The sequence below is a fragment of the Rhinoderma darwinii genome, chromosome 3 (genome assembly GCF_050947455.1).
Source record: "Rhinoderma darwinii isolate aRhiDar2 chromosome 3, aRhiDar2.hap1, whole genome shotgun sequence".
Lineage (NCBI taxonomy): Eukaryota > Metazoa > Chordata > Amphibia > Anura > Rhinodermatidae > Rhinoderma > Rhinoderma darwinii.
Window position 1 is genome coordinate 227382214 of NC_134689.1, and position 18539 is coordinate 227400752.

At 39.8% G+C, this 18539-nt stretch overlaps 1 protein-coding gene across 3 annotated transcripts in view; it reads right to left on the bottom strand.

Annotated features, from left to right (window-relative positions):
- Window positions 1-879: 879 nt before the first annotated feature.
- The window catches only part of RBM17 (RNA binding motif protein 17), a 49010-nt gene continuing 31350 nt past the window's right edge, over window positions 880-18539 (bottom strand). For all 3 annotated transcript variants that reach the window (XM_075857484.1, XM_075857486.1, XM_075857485.1), the window contains exons 9-12: window positions 12521-12597; window positions 12118-12216; window positions 6570-6642; window positions 880-1140 (exon numbers count right to left, since the gene is read on the bottom strand). In XM_075857484.1, coding sequence (XP_075713599.1) covers window positions 1043-1140; window positions 6570-6642; window positions 12118-12216; window positions 12521-12597 — 347 coding nt within the window. In that variant the 3' untranslated portion in view covers window positions 880-1042. The remainder of the gene's footprint in view (window positions 1141-6569; window positions 6643-12117; window positions 12217-12520; window positions 12598-18539) is intronic.

An 18539-nucleotide genomic window follows, 5' to 3' on the forward strand; every position in this document is an offset into this window, starting at 1 on the left:
TGTAGGTCATGCTGCTTTGCCTGATTCCCCCTGCTGTAATTCTGGGAAGTGCTCACTCTGGTGGATAACAATAGGAAAACATGTAAAATAATAATTTAAATTTTGAATACTTCCCTCTTGCGGTAGAAAAAAAACAAAAAACAAAACAGCAAAAAAGCTTTAAAAATATAATAAAAATAAGTAACTTACTAAAAAATGTTTTTTACATTTGCGACACATTCCTTTTAATGTACCATACAACGTACTGGGAAACTAAAAAAAAAAATTTCTTTGTTCGGTTGTATGGGGGGAAAAAAACCAAAACTGATTCCCCATTGTTCTTTAACCCTTGATTTTATGCCATTGACCGTGCAGTAAAAACGTCATATTAAGTTTATTCTGAGGATCAATACAATTACAGCCATACAAAGAAACAAATAATAAATTTTCTGTAGTAACATCCTCAATAAATTATCCTGAGCAGTTATTTTAGCTGGACATAGATAAAACTGCAGAACAGCAAACAACCTTTCATCAGTTGTTTGAGTTTAGAGGAAAGATACTACATCTTGTTTAGGCCCTATGAACACTACCATAAAAATTGTCCGGAATTGCGGTCCGCAATTATGGACGCATTCACTTCTATTGTTCGCGGACAACTTCCCGTTTATTTACGGGAAGGTGTCCGGGCCTAGAAGTGTACCGCAAAAGACAGGACCTGTCCTGTCTTGGCTTTTGCTTTTTACGGTCCGTGCTCCCATACTTTGTATGGGAGCACGGGCTGAAAATGCAGAGGGCTGCCAGAGGCCGGCCATGCACGCAATCGCGGGTCATGATTACAGGTACGGCCGTGTGCATGAGGCCTAAGAAAGGAGAAAACACAAAGACACAAGATTGGTGTGGTTTTAAAGGTTCTTTATACTATAAAAAACAACAAGAAAGAAAACCTCATCACAATAAACTTGATAAATTTACATCATATTTTCATAACGAGTAGATGACACTCATGGTCCACAGTACTCTGAAGAGACTTCTTCCCTCAAAGTATAGGGTTACAGTTTAATTACTCTCCAAGGTCCAGAGTTCTGAATTTGTCTAGGTTGTAGAAGCATGCCTTCACAATGCGTCCACCAAAGTATCTTCCATTAAGGTCCACCACAGCTGAAGAAAAAAAGTAAAGAAAATGTATATTATTCTAAATATACATCTGCACTAAATGTTTGGCATTAATGGGACCGTTAGGTCAGATTACCAGATAGCCATAGAAAAGAATAAAAATACTTACTTGTAAAGGGAAAAAGCTCCTACCCACCTCCCCAGCACCGTGCTGAAGTCTCGCACATGCTCAGTACAATCTGCAGTTTCCCTGGTTCAGCAGTGAAAGAGTCTGTCTTCCAGCCGCAGTTTTAGTGTGGAAATACAGCTTCTAACTCCATCTGCTGCTTTTTCTCACTGCAGAGCCAGGTAGACTGAAGCTTGTACTGAGCATGTGTGAGATTTCAACATGGTGCGTGGGAGAAGGGACACTGATAGGAGCTTGTCAGCTCTAGGTGGCAGGAGATGGATTACATCATACATACACACTTGGTCTCATACATATACTTAATCTCATAAAATGATAATTTTAATATCAGACAGGAAAACTTTGAGAAAGGATTATACAGCCATTCTTACACGGATCAGTGTACATTAGCCTTATCAGGTAAAGAGGCTCGGTCACTAGTTTAGTAATGCCCTATCTCCTAGATATCTTCTATTAGGCGGTGTCACACTGCAAATAATAAACGTTTTGGGACACAATTTTCGCTAGCATTATCAAAGTTATGAGCTTTTTTTCTAAATATGCAAATGAGCCTATACTTGGCAAATGGGTATCAACAATAGCGATTCTCAAGGGGTGGAGCTTCCTCACAGCCTCTGACGCTGTCCTATCAGCATGAAGCCGCTTCACACAGTGTGAGAGACTGAGGCTGGAGGGAAGGGGGGGGTCACTTCAAAACAGCCGTATCTCGGGCCATACCTAGAACAGTCTTCTGGTGGCTTATGAAAGAGGAGATTCTAATCTTTCATATGACACCAGAATCACAGTTCTAGCTGTGAAACAACCGGAGATATCGTCAGTTAAATACGCAGTCGGGAATGAAAACTGTATACTATATGATCACACGGTGTTGCTGGGAAGGGAAGGGCGACAAGCTGTATGTCACCCCAGGTCTGGATTCTCAGCTACACTGCTCATTACTGCTATATAATGTCCTCTGCCAAACAATGCAGAATACAAATCATATAATGGCCAGAAATAGTGTTATTCCTAATGTACACACATATGGCAAATGCAGAAACGGTTCTATTCTAAGCAATGAAAAAGATTAATATTCCTTATGACTGTTCTATTGCTTCTCTAGTTCCCATGCTGTTCAGTGTGATGGCACTCCAATAAATATCTGAATGTAAGAAATCAAATACACGTTTCTCAGAAAAACACAATAGCGTGTACATGGTTTTCCCAGGTTTATGTTCTAGAGTCATGTAAAATGTTCAGAATGCTATAGCTTGGATGTGAGCTCTAATGTTGATATAACACTGTAGAGCGTGTAGGAATCTAAAACAACCACAGGGCCATTTTTGTACCTTATTTTTCGGACTATAAGACGCACACAGGTTTTAGACAACAGAAAATAGGAAAAATTTCATATTTTACGACTTTTACAAATAAAAATCTATTTGTTGAAATAAAAAATTTGTTCTGTTTCACCACATTCTGAGGGCCATAACTTTTATATTTTTTCATCAAGCGGTGTGAGCGCTTATTTTTTGTAGTTTTTATTGGCACCATTTTTTGATTGCTTATTATTTCATTTTGTTTTAGCGCGAAGGTGACCAAAAAAAAGATTCTGGTCTTTTAATATTTTTTTTTTTACACCATTCACCGTGAGAGTTAAATAATGGTATATTGTAATAGTTCGGACTTTAAGGCCCCATGCACACGACAGTTAAAATCGTCCGTAATTGCAATTATGGACCCATTTACTTCTATTGTCCACGGACACCTTCCCATTTGTGTCCGGGCTGTTTTAGACATTTTATTAGTTCCCCTAGGGGACTTGAACCAGCGATCTTTAGAAATACAAATGAATTGCAGTAGATTGTCATTTCTATAGGAGCCTGCTAAGCCCTGCCGGAGGCATGGCTAAGCAGAGGCAGACCGAAGACAGACCTGCTGGCCTTCATTAGGCCCCCAGGCTGCCATGACAACCATAGGCTCCCCTCGATTGCATTGAGGTGGGGGGGGGGGGGGCTTGGCGTTAGTGACCGCCAATACGCCTTTTAACGGCGGCCACTAATGGACTTTATTCTGATGCATATGCCTTTTTACGGCACTGCATCAGGATAAAGTAAACAGAGCAGGGAGCGTCAAATCTCCCTGCTCTCAGCTGCCAGAGGCAGCTTAGGGCTGGGAGCATCCCTGCTCTGCCGTGTGAGATCGATATAAGTATCGATCTCACCTGTTTAACCCCTCAGATGCGGTGCACAATAGCGAGCACCGCATCTGTGTGGTTTTGGGCAGAGGGAGGGAGCTCTCTCTCCCGCCGACACCCGGCGATACGATCGCCGAGTGTCAGTGTCTTCTATGGCAGCCGGGGGCCTAATAAAGGCCCCCAGGTCTGCCTGTCATGAATGCCTGCTAGATCATGCCTCTGGCATGACCTAGCAGATGCCTGTCCGTTTTAAACGGACAGGAAGTAATACACTGCAATACAAAAGTATTGCAGTGTATTATAATAGCGATCGGAGAATCGCATATTAAAGTCCCTTAGTGGGACTAGTAAAAAAGTAAAAAAAAAGTTTCATAAAGTTAATAAAAAAAAAATTGGAAAAAAAAAATTAAAAACCCAACTTTTCCCCTTACAAAATGCTTTACTATTAAAAAAACAAAATAAAGTAAAAACGTTACACATCCGTAACGACCCCGACTATAAATCTATTACATTATTTAACTCGCACGGTGAACGCTGTAAAAAATTTAATAAAAAACTATGGAAAAATTGCTGTTTTCTGTGAATCCTGACTTAAAAAAAATGTGATAAAAAGTGATCAAAAAGTCGCATCTACTCCAAAATGGTACCAATAAAAACGACAAGTCTTCCCGCAAAAAAATAGCCCTCATACAACCGCATCGGCAAAAAAATAAAAACGTTACGGCTCTTCAAATATGGAGACACAAAAATAAATAATTTTGAAAAAAAAACGTTTTTACTGTGTAAAAGTAGTAAAACATACAAAATACATACAAATGTGGTATTGTTGCAATCGTAACAACCCGCTGAATAAAGTTATTGTGTTATTTATATCACACGGTAAATGGCATAGATTTAAGACGCGAAAAAGAGTGGCGAAATTTCAGTTTTTTTTCTATTCCCCCCCAAAAAAAAGTTAATAAAAGTTAATCAATAAATAATATGTCCCCCAAAATGGTGCTATTAAAAAATACAACTTGTCCCGCAAAAAACAAGACCTTATACAGCTATGTCGATGCAAAAATAAAAAGGTTATAGCTCTTGGAATGCGAGATGGAAAAACATAAAAAATGGCTTGATCATTAAGGTTCCTCTAGAACGGGGAACCCTAAATCCCGTTATAGCTTTTTGTGCTCACGCTGACTGATGACCACTTCCTGATTACATGGTCGGGAGTAACGGAAACCGTGTATCTTGCTGAGCTACGCTGTCTCCGTAACTCCCATAGTAGTGAATGGCAGTTACGGAAGCAGCGCAGCAGATCGCTACGAATGCGGCGATAAATATGTATCGTTTTTTTTTTTTTCCGTTTTACTACTTTTGCACAATAAACATGCGTTCTGGAAAAAAGTAATTTGTGTCGTCACATCCTGAGAGCCATAAATTGTAATTTTCTGTCAATTAAGTGGTATGAGGTCTTATTTTTTGCTTATAGTTTCTATTGGTACCATTTTGGAGTACATGAGACATTTTGATCACTTTTTATTCAATTTTCTGTGGGAGACGAAGTGACCAAAAAAAAAATAGCAATTCTGGCATTTTAAATATTTATGGCCTTCACCGTACAGGCTAAATAATGATATACTGTAATAGTTCAGACTTTTACGTCCGTGGCGACACCAGTTCTGTTAATTTTTGATTGAATGTTTTTACAGTGTGCTTGGGGAAAATGTTTTAATATATATTTTTATTGGAAGGGGGGGGGCACTTTTACATTTTCATTAAACATTATTTAACTCCATTTTACATTTAGTTTTTTTGTCCCACCACAGGCATTAAAGCAGTGATCATTTGTTCGCTTGTATATTGCTTTGAAATACATAGTATTCCAAAGCATTGTTGCCTCTGGAATGACCCAATATGCAATAGAACCGACAGATACATAGGACAGGGTTTTGAAAACCCCATCCACATATATTGTACGATGAATCACTGCAGATTTTCAGTTGCAGATTCTGCATTGAAAATCTGCAGAATTCAACAATATGTAAAGGCGTTAACATTTACAGCATGGTAAACAGAACATTTAGACTTTTTACAATGTATAAAAGTTATACGCTAAGATATATGTACCCCAAAAACGGTGCCTTAAAATAATACAACTCGTCCTGCAAGACAGGCCGTTATAGGTATGTAAAAAAAAAGTAAGGCTATAACTATTGGAACACAAATACTAATAAATATACTGTCGTGTGAAAGAGACATCAGGGAGGATTTACATGCAGCAGATTTTGTTGCAGAAATTTTCTGGGACAGAAAATGAGTTCCATTCATCTGAAAGGAACTTGCAAAAAACCATGTACTGCTGCAGAAACAAACCACATTCAGGTGAATGGAACAGATTTATAGGCCTCTTTCATACGGCAGCTTTTTTGCATCAGTAGAAACCTAAATGGAACCTACACAGAGAAAAAAGTATAATGGAAATATTGCAACTCTACCAAGTTTTGTACCCACTCCTGGTTTTGGCTTCCAAATACTGATGCAAAATACTGCTACACCGTATGTGAAAGTGGCCTTAGGCCTGCTTCACAGGAGCGTGTTTGGTCTGTATAATACAGTCTGTAGTTCGGCATGATTTCCCAGACCGAACACAGTTCAAGGAGCCGGGCTCGAGGCATCAGGTAGCTATGATGCTAGGAGTCACTGTCTCCCTGCGGGAAAACTTTCCGGTACTGTAATCAAGTTTTCAATGCGAGACAGTATTCCCGCGTGGGGGGGGGGGGTCGGGCAGGGACTCCAAGCATCATAGATAACTATGATACTAGGAGCCCACCTCCCTGACCTGTGCTTTGGTCTGGGAAATACTGCCGACATATGGACCATATTTTACAGACTGAACACGCCCGTGTAAAACCAACCTAAGGCAAAACTAAAAAAGTTCCCTGTGTCCTCAAAGCCAAAATAGGTTGTGTCCTTTTTCAGATTTTACACCCTCATGTTTTTAGGAGGTAACAAGTGGCACCCATACTGGCTTTGCAATTACTGCAGATTGCAATTATTCTTGGGCCTCCCTTCCCTCCAACAGAAATCCTTTAACAAATTTGTCAGTTTACCGAAACTATACCTTACCTTTAATAGCCGACTCTACTCTCTCAAATTCCAAAAATATCCTCACTGCATCCTCGTCTGGAGTACCTGGGATCTAATAAAAATGAAAACATTACGACCATTACTAATCAGCTTTAAAAAAGTCACTGCTATAAAACACATTTTGCATCTTCAGACTGAATCTATATGGTAATGAAATTCATATGGAAAAGAAAAAAATCAAAACAAAAATATATATATTTTCCTTCCATACTTAGCAATGTTAGACTGTGTTCACATCAGCGTTGCCCTTCCGTTGAGGGGTTCCGTTGGAGGTTTCCTTCGGGTCAACCCCTCAACGGAAAAGAACAACGGAAAAGAAACCGGAAACCTTGGCTTCCGTTTGCATCACCATTGATCTCAATGGTGACGGAAATGTTGCGAAAGGTTTCCGTTTGTCACCATTGTGACAGGGTTCCGTTGTTTTGACGGAATAGCGCAGTCGACTACGATATTTATTCCGTCAAAAACAGAACCCTGTCCATGGAGATCAATGGTGATGCAAACGGAAGCTAAGGTTTCCGTTTGCCTTTCCGTTTAGGGGTTAACCGAATGGAAACCCTCAATGGAAATGCAATGCTGATGTGAAGAGGCCCTACCGGTACCACCACTAAAGGAGATCTACAAAAATAATCATAAAAAGCCCCTTTATTGCACTTAAACTTTTTAACTATTTTAGGCTGTGTTCACACTGCTGTTCAGGGTTCATGAGGTGCTATCTTGCTATCTAAACGCCAGAGAAAACAGAATCCAGATGGAACGCATTATAAAGAGTCTGTTGGGCACCATTAGGATCTGTTGTGTATTATAAACGAAGGCCATGATACAAATGTGACACACTGAGTACAGATATTATTGATTCGAGTTATACTCCTGGAGATTTCAGCTGCTCAGCTCCAGTGTCATTATGACAACATAACGCAAAAGTGGAATGGAAAGTTGGACCATATAGGGTTGATATTATAGGGCTGATATTGTAGGATAAAACCAAAGTCAAAGTGTTTGTGATAAAACACAAACTTATTTTGATTAGGCTACGCGTTTCAACGCCAAACCAGCACCCTCATCAGGCCAAGTGAAAAAAAAATGACAAGACAGTCACTATAGTTTCATGTAAAACCCTTGAAAAGCTGCCAAACAAAAAGGTCAAAGTACACCTCTGTTTCACCTGTAAAAATTGCACAGCCAATAACTGCATCACAAACCCGTGGCAATTTGCGGTAAAAGGCATGCAGTTTTGTGACGTGGTGTTTGATCACGCGGCACACAACCACAATGCCCTATTTGAGGTCAGCATATAGTGCTGCTGGAGACCCCGATTCCGGCGGCGTATAACTTACTTAGTTATATTTACTAATTTTCCGAGCCAGGAGTCCTCTCAATGATGTGACATACACAAGACTCCTCAATATTCATGAGCTGCGTCTAGCCCCGCCCACCCACCGCTGATGGCTTCTTTCTCCAAAGCACAAAAAAGGGAAAAAGCGGTCAATCAGCGGCGGGTGGGCAGGGTTAGCCGTATCTCATGAATATGAGCTTCTGAAGAAAAAGATTTTTCCAAAAACGACAAAACTATGAAAAGTTATACACCGCTAGAATCAGGGTCTCTGGCACTAATTCATGCTGCCCTCAGATAGGGCTGCATAAACCGGATGACAGATTCCCTTTAAATTAAAAAATAGCAACAGACCCGAGTATCAGGTCACATCTGCATCCTACGACACTAGGCTTGAAACTGAGGAAAAAACTAAAAAGTAGAATACTTAGTGATCCCGTGTGGTAAAGTACTATGTCTGATGCCAAGGACATAGGCAAAAAAAAGTACACAAGCCCAATTCGATCCGGTCCATTAACTAGTGTCGTTTGATGTAGATTGGGCTATTAATATTTTATACCCCAGGACAGCAGTCCTCAAAAGTTTTTTTGCATTTGCATGAAAGGACCACTTTCATGCAAGACAATTTTTCCACAGACCGGCAGGGGTGGTATTACGCGCATTACAAAACACCCTGCGTACTAGAGTTAAATGGAAATAAAATGAAAAGGTTTTTAGGGTCAGTTCACGTGTTGCGTAAATACTGTGGATTGTTCACAACGGAATTAGTTGCGGAAATTCCGCAGCATAATACAGTTGCAGCAAAGTGGATGAGATAGAACAAATCTTATCCGAACACTGCGTAAATATGGAGCCGAAAAAACATGCAGTGTGGAGTTTTATTCCGCAGCATGTCAATTGTATTTGCGGAAGCGCTGCTTATTTGTTGCGGGTTTTCCCCATAGAATTCAATGGGGAGGCAAAACCCACAACAATTAGCAGTTGTTGAATTTATTGAAGCATAATCGCAACTAATCTGCCGCAAAAAACGCAACTCAGGAAAATAAATAAATAAATCTTATACTTACCCAGAAGTCTGTTTCTTCCTCCAGGTGGACCTCCTGGGATGATATTTCATCCCATGTGACCGCTGCAGCCAAATCACAGGCTGAAATGTCATCCCAGGTGGCAGGACTGCTAGCAAGGTGGCTAAATGCTGCAGTTAGGCGAAAAAATGCACCAGGTGCAGAATTATTCTAAAATGCTAGCGTTATTAAAATTTAACATGCACTACTTAAGGCGTTTTTAATTTGGTGTCATTTTGTGCATGCTTTTTTTCTGGCATTTTGAAGTCCTATAGAAAAGCCTATGGAAAAAACACATGAAAAAAAACGCCATACCCAGAGAATGCTGCATTTGAAAAAAAACAAAATCACTAACCACAAAATACTTGCAAAAATAGGGTTGTCAAGATACCAGAATTTGGACTTCGATACCGATACCAAAACGATACTTTGCTAACAATAAAAAATTCTTCAATTTTCTTATGTGAGGCGCGTGGTGTGATGAATTGTGAACCTCCATGTTCCTCACATTAATAGTAATTAACCCCATCATGTTTCTCAGTCATTATGGACAACATTGGGTTAATGTGTGAGGTACATGATGGGGTTATTTAGTATTAATGTGAGGCACATGGAGGTTCAAAATTCATAATACCTCGTGCCTCACATATAAGTGAAAGAAAGCAGTTTTTATCTCTTAACACCGTACACATCATAAATGACGCTATAAATTTATTACAGTCGTGACGATACCAAATATGTGTATATTTTATGTATTGAGACTTATTTTAATGTTTATTGTAAAAAAAATGTGTGTATTATTTTTAAATTTAAAGAGGCTCTGTCACCAGATTTTGCAACCCCTATCTGCTATTGCAGCAGATCGGCGCTGCAATGTAGATTACAGTAACGTTTTTATTTTTAAAAAACGAGCATTTTTGGCCAAGTTATGACCATTTTTGTAGTTATGCAAATGAGGCTTGCAAAAGTCCAAGTGGGTGTGTTTAAAGTAAAAGTCCAAGTGAGCGTGTATTATGTGCGTACATCGGGGCGTGTTTACTACTTTTACTAGCTGGGCGTTCTGATGAGAAGTATCATCCACTTCTCTTCAGAACGCCCAGCTTCTGGCAGATCACGCTGTGACGTCACTCACAGGTCCTGCATCGTGTCAGACGAGCGATGACACATCGGCACCAGAGGCTACAGTTGATTCTGCAGCAGCATCAGCGTTTGCAGGTAAGTAGCTACATCGACTTACCTGCAAACGCTGATGCTGCTGCAGAATCAACTGTAGCCTCTGGTGCTGATGTGTCCTCGCTCGTCTGACACGATGCAGGACCTGTGAGTGACGACACAGTGTGATCTCTTGAGAACACGGCTGTGTCTGCACTGCCAGAAGCTGGCCGTTCTGAAGAGAAGTGGATGATACTTCTCGTCAGAACGCCCAGCTAGTAAAAGTAGTAAAAACGCCCCGATGTACGCACATAATACACGCCCAGTTGTACTTTTGCAAGCCTCATTTGCATAAATACAAAAATGGTCATAACTTGGCCAAAAATGCTCGTTTTTAAAAAATAAAAACGTTACTGTAATCTACATTGCAGCGCCTATCTGCTGCAATAGGAGATAGGGGTTGCAAAATCTGGTGACAGAGCCTCTTTAACATTACTTTATTTCTTTTTTTACTTTTTTATTTTCAAACTTTAATGTACTGGCATATATCTATATGCCAGTACATTAGCCGGTGTACTGATAGTACACAGGCAGTTGTCAGGACATACCCAAGTATGCCCTAACAACATGAAATATGGTCAGAGAGCCCTGGGGTCTTCAATGGACCCTGGGCTGTCTGCCCATATATGATATATCCCTCGATCGCGTCACATGGATTCCCTGTGACGCGATCCAAAGGGCATCCCCCTTCTCATTTTCCACTTGAATGCTGCGGTCAGCTTTGATCAAGAGAGTAGCGGCGGCGATCAGAGGTTTCTCTGATCTGTGCCATTAGAGCGGGGCTGCGGCTGTGTAATACATCCATTGCCCTGCTCCTGACAATAAGCAAGCACATGGTCAGCTTGAGGTGATGCGGCCAGCAATGCACCAATGAGACACGTTCTGTCTTCAGTGCCGGCGCTCATTAGTGCAGCGTCGGCCGCATCACCTCATGCTGAATGTACGCGCGCACACTTGTTGTCAGGAGCGGGGCAATGGCTGTATTACACAGCAGAATCCCCGCTCTGACTAGATTCACATAAAACAATACTAAAATGTGCGGCCACACAGCTTAGTATTGAAATACATGAATTAACGGTATTGAACCGTTTGAGGGTGCACGGCATCGAAATAGTATCGACAAGTCGATACATCGTGCAACCCTATTCAAAAATGCAACAAATCAAAACGTAGTTGTATGTAGTGAATTTTATATTCTACTATAGATTTTTAAAAGGCAGCACAGTTCATTGAAGTGAATGTGGCTAAGTCGCCATATCATTTATAACCTGTGGACAGGTGTGGCACGGTTTTGGTAGAAAGCCGCCATGTTTTACAAATCCAGGACAACCCCTTTAACAACCAGACTTCCTTACATAATTAAATAGCAAAAGCGTGTTAGACGTGTTAGCAATGTAAGTGGCCCTACATCTCTAACACCCAGGAGCCACTACACAGCAAGATGTTAATTATATTACAAGAGCCAAGGTCTGGGAGACGCAATTCAGAATTGGTGCAGGAAATTGGTATTTCTAAATAGGATAATACGTTTAGCACCTGGTCTCCAGTGTAGGGTTTTTGATCGATTCCAAAAGTATTATAAGAAATTATATTGACTTTAATGGGGTCCGTTGGTTTTCCAGTATTTTTAATTGCCAAGAATAGCGCTTCAGAATGCATTATTTTTTCCATCACAGAACATCACAGCACAAGTGTGAACAGAGTCTTGAATAAATTATTTTTAAGTCAAGAATTTCTGCTAGCCGCCAATTGCCAAAATAGTACAGACTTTAGAGTTGCCACTCAAATACTGAAGGCAGTAGAATGTGTGAAATAACTTATAAGTGTGACTGCTTAGATAAAACATATTTAACTCTTTAGAAGTAGTTACATCTGTTTACATTTATGAGAACTTGTCCTAAAATAAAAGATAACAAACCTCAAAAATGACACATTTTGCAACTTTGCCATATTTTTCACATTCTTCCTTTGTTTCGCCCTCCAGATCTTCATCCACTTCCCCTGAACCCACCATATTCTGCAAAGGGAAGTTAGCAAAACATTTTTCAGAATGCGTACATTGTGGTGTAAAATGTGCTGATACGTAAAAGAGCACATTCACACGGATGTTTTTGTGTTATGTACATATATTTCTCGCTGAAATCAGAAAAAGACCCATCAGTGGAAAGCAGAAAAACATTTCAGAAAAATTTTATGCCAAAAACAAGCGCGGATCCTATCAGAGGCAAGGAGGAAACGGAGATACTAATGAAAAATTACACGATTTTCTAGTAAGGGGAAAAATAAAAAATAAGTCAGCGTGAGATACTTCTTAGCCTTACCCGTAATAAAACCACTTTGGTCGGACACTTTAGTATTTCTGTTAGAGGGTTTGGATCTGCTTTTTTAGATGTGTCAACTGGAATAAAATTATGCAAAACGTTAAAATTACCTAAAAGCAATCAAACACAAGCCAGACTGAAATGAAACATAATCTCTGTCAGTTCTCTCACGTGATCGTCTGGATTGTTACATAAACATACATGTAAACATGCAACAGGTATCGTAACATGCCAGATTTAGCGGTGACAAACGTGAACAGATATGGGTTCTGAGGATCTCCTTCATTTGCAACGGGAGAGATACAGTATTCCCATAAATTGATGACAGGACTGAAAAGGCAATGTCTATGTGACCCAGCTACACAATCAGGCAAGTCTTCTATCAATATAAAAAGGAGTTCTCCTGATTAATGAGACAACATAGGAATTTGTATCTATTGTGTTAGATTGTAAGCTGTTGCGAGAGGGCCCTCATCCCTTTTGTTTGATTTGTTAATGACTTGTTACTCTGTCAGATTTTGTTGGGGTCCTATTACATGGTCTGATAATGGCCGTGAAAACGAGCTCTCATCAACGAGAGGAGATGTGCTGCCGACAACAATAATATTTTACTTCTTTAACCCCTTAACGACCAAGGACGAAAATGAACGTCATGGTCGGCTGCTAGTTCCCGCACCATGACGTTCATTTTCGTCCGCAATTCAAACTGTCACTCTGTGTAAACACAGAGTGACAGACCCGCGCTGACAGCTGTCCTAGACAGCTGAGACATCAGTCTTGCCGGACAGCGGACCATCGCCGCTGATTTCGGCAGTTAACCCCTTAAGTGCGGCGACGGATTGCCGTCGCCGCATTTAAGTGGTTTGAAGCACATCAGCAGCCCCCACGAAGTGATCGTGGGGGCTACCGATGCTTGTCACGGCAATCGGAGGTCAGATAATGACCTCCGGGTTGCCATGCACGGAAGCCTCGGAGGAACAGCCTCCGGCCGTTCCTCCTCTGCTTTCTGTCAGTGTGACAGTCACGTCACAATGAAAGTTAGAGTACATCACACTACGTGTGTAGTGTAATGTACTCTAGCAGCGATCAAAGCTGCAAGACTAAGTTTCCCCTAGTGGGACAAGTTAAAAAAGTAAAAAAAAGTAATAAAAATGTTTTAAAAAAAGTGTAAAAATAAAAGTTATAAGTTCTATAAACACTAAATGCTTTTTTTCCTATAAGACTTTTATTATAGAAAAAAAATGAACACATTAAAAAAGTACACATATTTGGTATCACCGCGTTCGTAACGAACCCAACTATAAAACTATAATGTTATTTTTCCCGCACGATGAACACCCCAAAAAAAAATCAATAAAAAACTACGACAGAATCGCAATTTTTTGGGTCACCACCGCTCCCTAAATAAAGAATAAAAAGTGATCAAAAAGTCGCATGTACCCGAAAATAGTACCAATAAAAACTTCTATCCGTCCCGCAAAAAACAAGCCCTTACACAGCTTTTTTGACTAAAAAATTACGGCTCTCAGAATATGGTGACACAGAATTTTTTTTTTTTATAAATAAGTCATTTTATTGCGCAAACGCTAAAAAAAAGGACCAAACCTATATACATATGGTATCGCCGTAATCGTACCAACCCGCAGAATAAAGTAAAAATTTAATTTATAGCGTACGGTGAGCGCCGCAAAAAAAACACCTAAAAAACGGTGTCAGAATTCCTGTTTTTTGCTCAGGATTGCAAAAAAATTGAATAAAAAGTGATCAAAAAAAATCGCATGTACCCCAAAATGGTACCAATGAAAACTACAGATTGTCCCGCAACAAATAAGCCTTCACACCACTCTATTGATGGAAAAATAAAAAAGTTATGGCTCTTGGAAAGCGGGGAGTGAAAATCTAAAATATGAAAGCAAAAAATGGATCAGTCCTGAAAGGGTTAATTCATTTCTAATGAAAAAACGTATGACCACATGTGGGGTATTTCCGTACTCGGGAGAAATTGCTTTATAAAAAAATGGTTGTTTTTTTCCTCCTTTATCCCTTGTGAAAATGAGAAAATGCAACATTTTAGTGGAAAAAATGTTGATATTAATTTTCGCGCCCTAATTCTAATAAACTCTGCAAAAGACCCGTGGGGTGTAAATGCGCACTATACCCCTAGAAAAATTCCTTGAAGGTTTTTCCAAAATGGGGTCACTTTTGGTGGGTTTCCACTGTTTTGCAAATGCGACATGGCACCGAAAACCATTCCAGCAAAATCATAAATCCAAATGGTGCTCCTTCCCTTCTGAGCCCTGCTGTGGGTCCAAACAGCAGTTTATTACCACATATGGGGTATTGTCGTAATCGGGAGACATTGCTTTACAAATGTTGGGGTGCATTTTCTTCGTTATTACTTGTAAATAATAAAAATTTCTATGTTGTTTCAGAAAAAAAGTACATTTTAATTCTTACAGACTAATTTCAATATATTTAGCGAAAAACCTGTGTGGTCAAAATGCTAACTATACCCCTAGATAAATACCTTAAGGGGTCTAGTTTTCGAAATGGGGTCGTTTATGGGGAGTTTCTATCATTCTGGCAGCTCAAAGCTTCTCCAAATGTACATTGGGGCCTAAAACATTTTCAAGCAAAATATGAGTCCTGAAAGCCTCCGGGTGTTCCCTTCCTTTGGGGCCCTGCCGTGTGTCCAAACAACGTATTAGGGCCACAATGTGGGTATTTTTGAAAACAGGAGAAAGAGGGTGATAGATTTTGTGGGGTGTTTCTTCATTTTCATGGTCGTTTTACAAAGAAATCGGTCTTCAAACAAATACTTTTATGAAAAAAGTGAAATTATAATTTTTCTCACCTGATATGCATTAAATTTAGCAAAGAACTGTGGGGTCAAAATAATTACTATACCCCTAAATAAATACCTTATGGGGTCTAGTTTTCTAAATGGGGTCGTTTATGGGGAGTTTCTATCGTTCTGGCAGCTCAAAGCCTCTCCAAATGTACAGTGGGGCCTAAAACATTTTCAAGCAAAATATGAGTCCTGAAAGCCTCCGGGTGCTCCCTTCCTTTTGGGTCCTGCCGTGTGTCCAGGCAGCGCATTAGGGCCACAATGTTGGTATTTTTGAAAACAGGAGAAACAGGGTGATAGATTTTGTGGTGTGTTTCTTCATTCTCATGGTCGCTTTACAAAGAAATTGGTCTTCAAACTGATACTTTTATGAAAAAAAGTGAAATTTTTTTTTTTTTCACCTGCTATGTATTCAATTTAGCAAAAAACTGTGGGGTCAAAATACTTACTATACCCTTAGGTAAATGCCTTAAGGGGTCTAGTTTTCTAAATGGGGTCATTTGTGGGGGTTTCCACCATTCTGACACCTATGAGCCTCTGAAAACCTGGCTTGGTGCAGGAAAACAAAATGTACTTCAAAATTTATAAAATTATTATTCAATTTGTAAGTCCTCTAAATTGCTGAAAAATTATTTTATTTTTTCAAAAGTGCTGTCAAAATGGAGTAAAGAGATGGAAATATATTTAATTAAAAAAATTGTGCAGTATGTGTGTACATATGTGACACATTGCAGTTAAAAATAGGGAAAAATGATAATTTGTACAAAATTTCTTCAATTTCTCTATTTTTTTATTAATTTCCGCAAATCGTATCAGTCTACTTTTACCACTAAAATAAAGTACAACATGTGACGAAAAAACAATGTCAGAATTACTTGGATATTCAAAACTTTCACAGAGTTATTCTCTGATAAAGTCAGACATACCAGATTTGACAAATCTGGCTTGGTCATTAAGGTACAAACATGCCCGGTCATTAAGGGTTAAAACGATACGACCAGCAGATAATCAAGCGTTTGCTCGTTCATCTGCTGATCGTTCCCCTGTTTACACAGGGCAATTATCGGCAACGAGCGTTATATTAAGGCTTGTCTGCCCGATAATCGTCCTGTGTAAAACCCCATTTACTGTCATGTGCTACAAGTCATTCAAGCAGCAAAGCCACTGCACTAAACATATACAAATTTAAGGAATTTGCTCTGGGGGTTTCTCTGTTAAAAATATTATATTGCCAGGGTGGCCACAGTGCGTTTCGGGAGTCATACGTGGCTAACAGAATATTTTGGTGCAGATCCTAGATACACAACTGAACACAAATCCAGTTTCCAAAACGCATTGAGGTAGTCCAGGAATCTGGCTCTGTTCCACAAAGCAGGACATTTGGGCTCTTCTGTCTGATTAGTGTTCTGCAGTGATGATATCTGGAGAGATTGGCACAAGAAGAGAAAGCGTGCTGTGGAATATGCTGTTACTCTTCCGGGATTGAGATATTTGATGACAGACTGCCTTTTGGGAGCTACAAACGGCTGTTAGTTGGATACTCCTAATATAAAAATAGTATTTTTTTTCCTGTGCTGCCTTAAAGGGAATGTGTTGCCAGCAAAACATGTTTTTTTTTTTTTTTTAGTTAAACAATTAGTGTGTGGGTGATTAAACATTGTTCTAATTTTTTTAATTTTTTCCACGAGTCAGGAAATATTATAAATTGGATTCAATTTATAATATTTCCCAGCACTGGTCACTAGATGGAGCACTTCCCAAAATTGCAGCATTGCATGTGGTAAAGCAACCACATTGCTTTATGCTGCAAAATTGGGAAAAAATCCCTCGCTCTAGTGAGCTCTCAGAATCCCCCCGTCCTTTATCCTGGCTAGTGCCGGGAGAAACGAGGGGTTTGAACGGTCTAACCTCCTACACTGTGTGTCGCCATTTTTTGAGCTAACACACAGTGTAGAAAGTTTACATAAACTAGTAAACACATACTGAAACACGAACATACATAGAAATCACTTACCTGCTCCAGTCGCCGCCGCTCCCTCCGGTCCATCCGCTCCGTCTGCTGCTCCATGTGCACAAGTCCGGAAGCCGCGACCGGAAGTAGTAATCTTACTGTCCGGCCGCGACTTCCGGTCCACAGGAAAATGGCGCCGGACGGCGCGCATTTCAAATCGGACTGTGTGGGAAAGGCGCATGCGCCGTTCCCACACACACGGCATACACCAAAGTGGATGGAACGGGCCCCGTTCGCAGTCCCTATGGGACTGGAGCTGCCGTATTCCATGTCTGTATGTGTCGTTAACCGACACATACAGAAATGGAAAAAAAAATGGCAGCCCCCATAGGGAAGAAAAAGTGTAAAAATAGAAAAAAGTAACACACAAACACACAAATAAATATAAAAGTTTTTAATAAAACCCTAACATAAAACTGATATAAAAAAAATAATTTTGGTGACACTGTTCCTTTAAGTATGTTTTAGGACAGATATCTAAATATACAAATCAGTCTGGCATTTGACAGATCAAATTCTGGGTAAAAATCTGTCTAAACCAGAAACCCAATTCACATGCATTGCAGACGGAAATTTAGCAGATTTATGGAATTTAGACATGGAACCCGCGACTAAATCCGAAACGTGTGAACATAAGGACACACTAAAGGCACAAAGAAAAATTATCCATCTTAACTAACATTTTTAAGCTCAAATGTCAACATATTCAACTAAAAAAAACTTTATATACAGATGGAGCAATCTTTAACTTGACACTTACCGTGTTAAAGAGGCTCTGTCACCACATTATAAGTGCCCTATCTCCTACATAAGGAGATGGGCGCTGTAATGTAGGTGACAGTAATGCTTTTTATTTAAAAAACCGATCTTTTTTCACAACGTTAGGAGCGATTTTGGTTTATGCTAATGAGCTTTCTTAATGCCCAAGTGGGCGTATTTTTACTTTCGACCAAGTGGGCGTTGTACAGAGGAGTGCATGACGCTGACCAATCGGCATCATGCACTCCTCTCCATTCATTTACACTGCACTAGCGATATAGTTATATCACTATGTGCAGCCTCATACACAAACCCGAACATTACTACAGTGTCCTGATAATGAATACACATGAAATCCAGCCTGGACGTCATGTGTACTCAGAATCCTGACACTTTTGAAT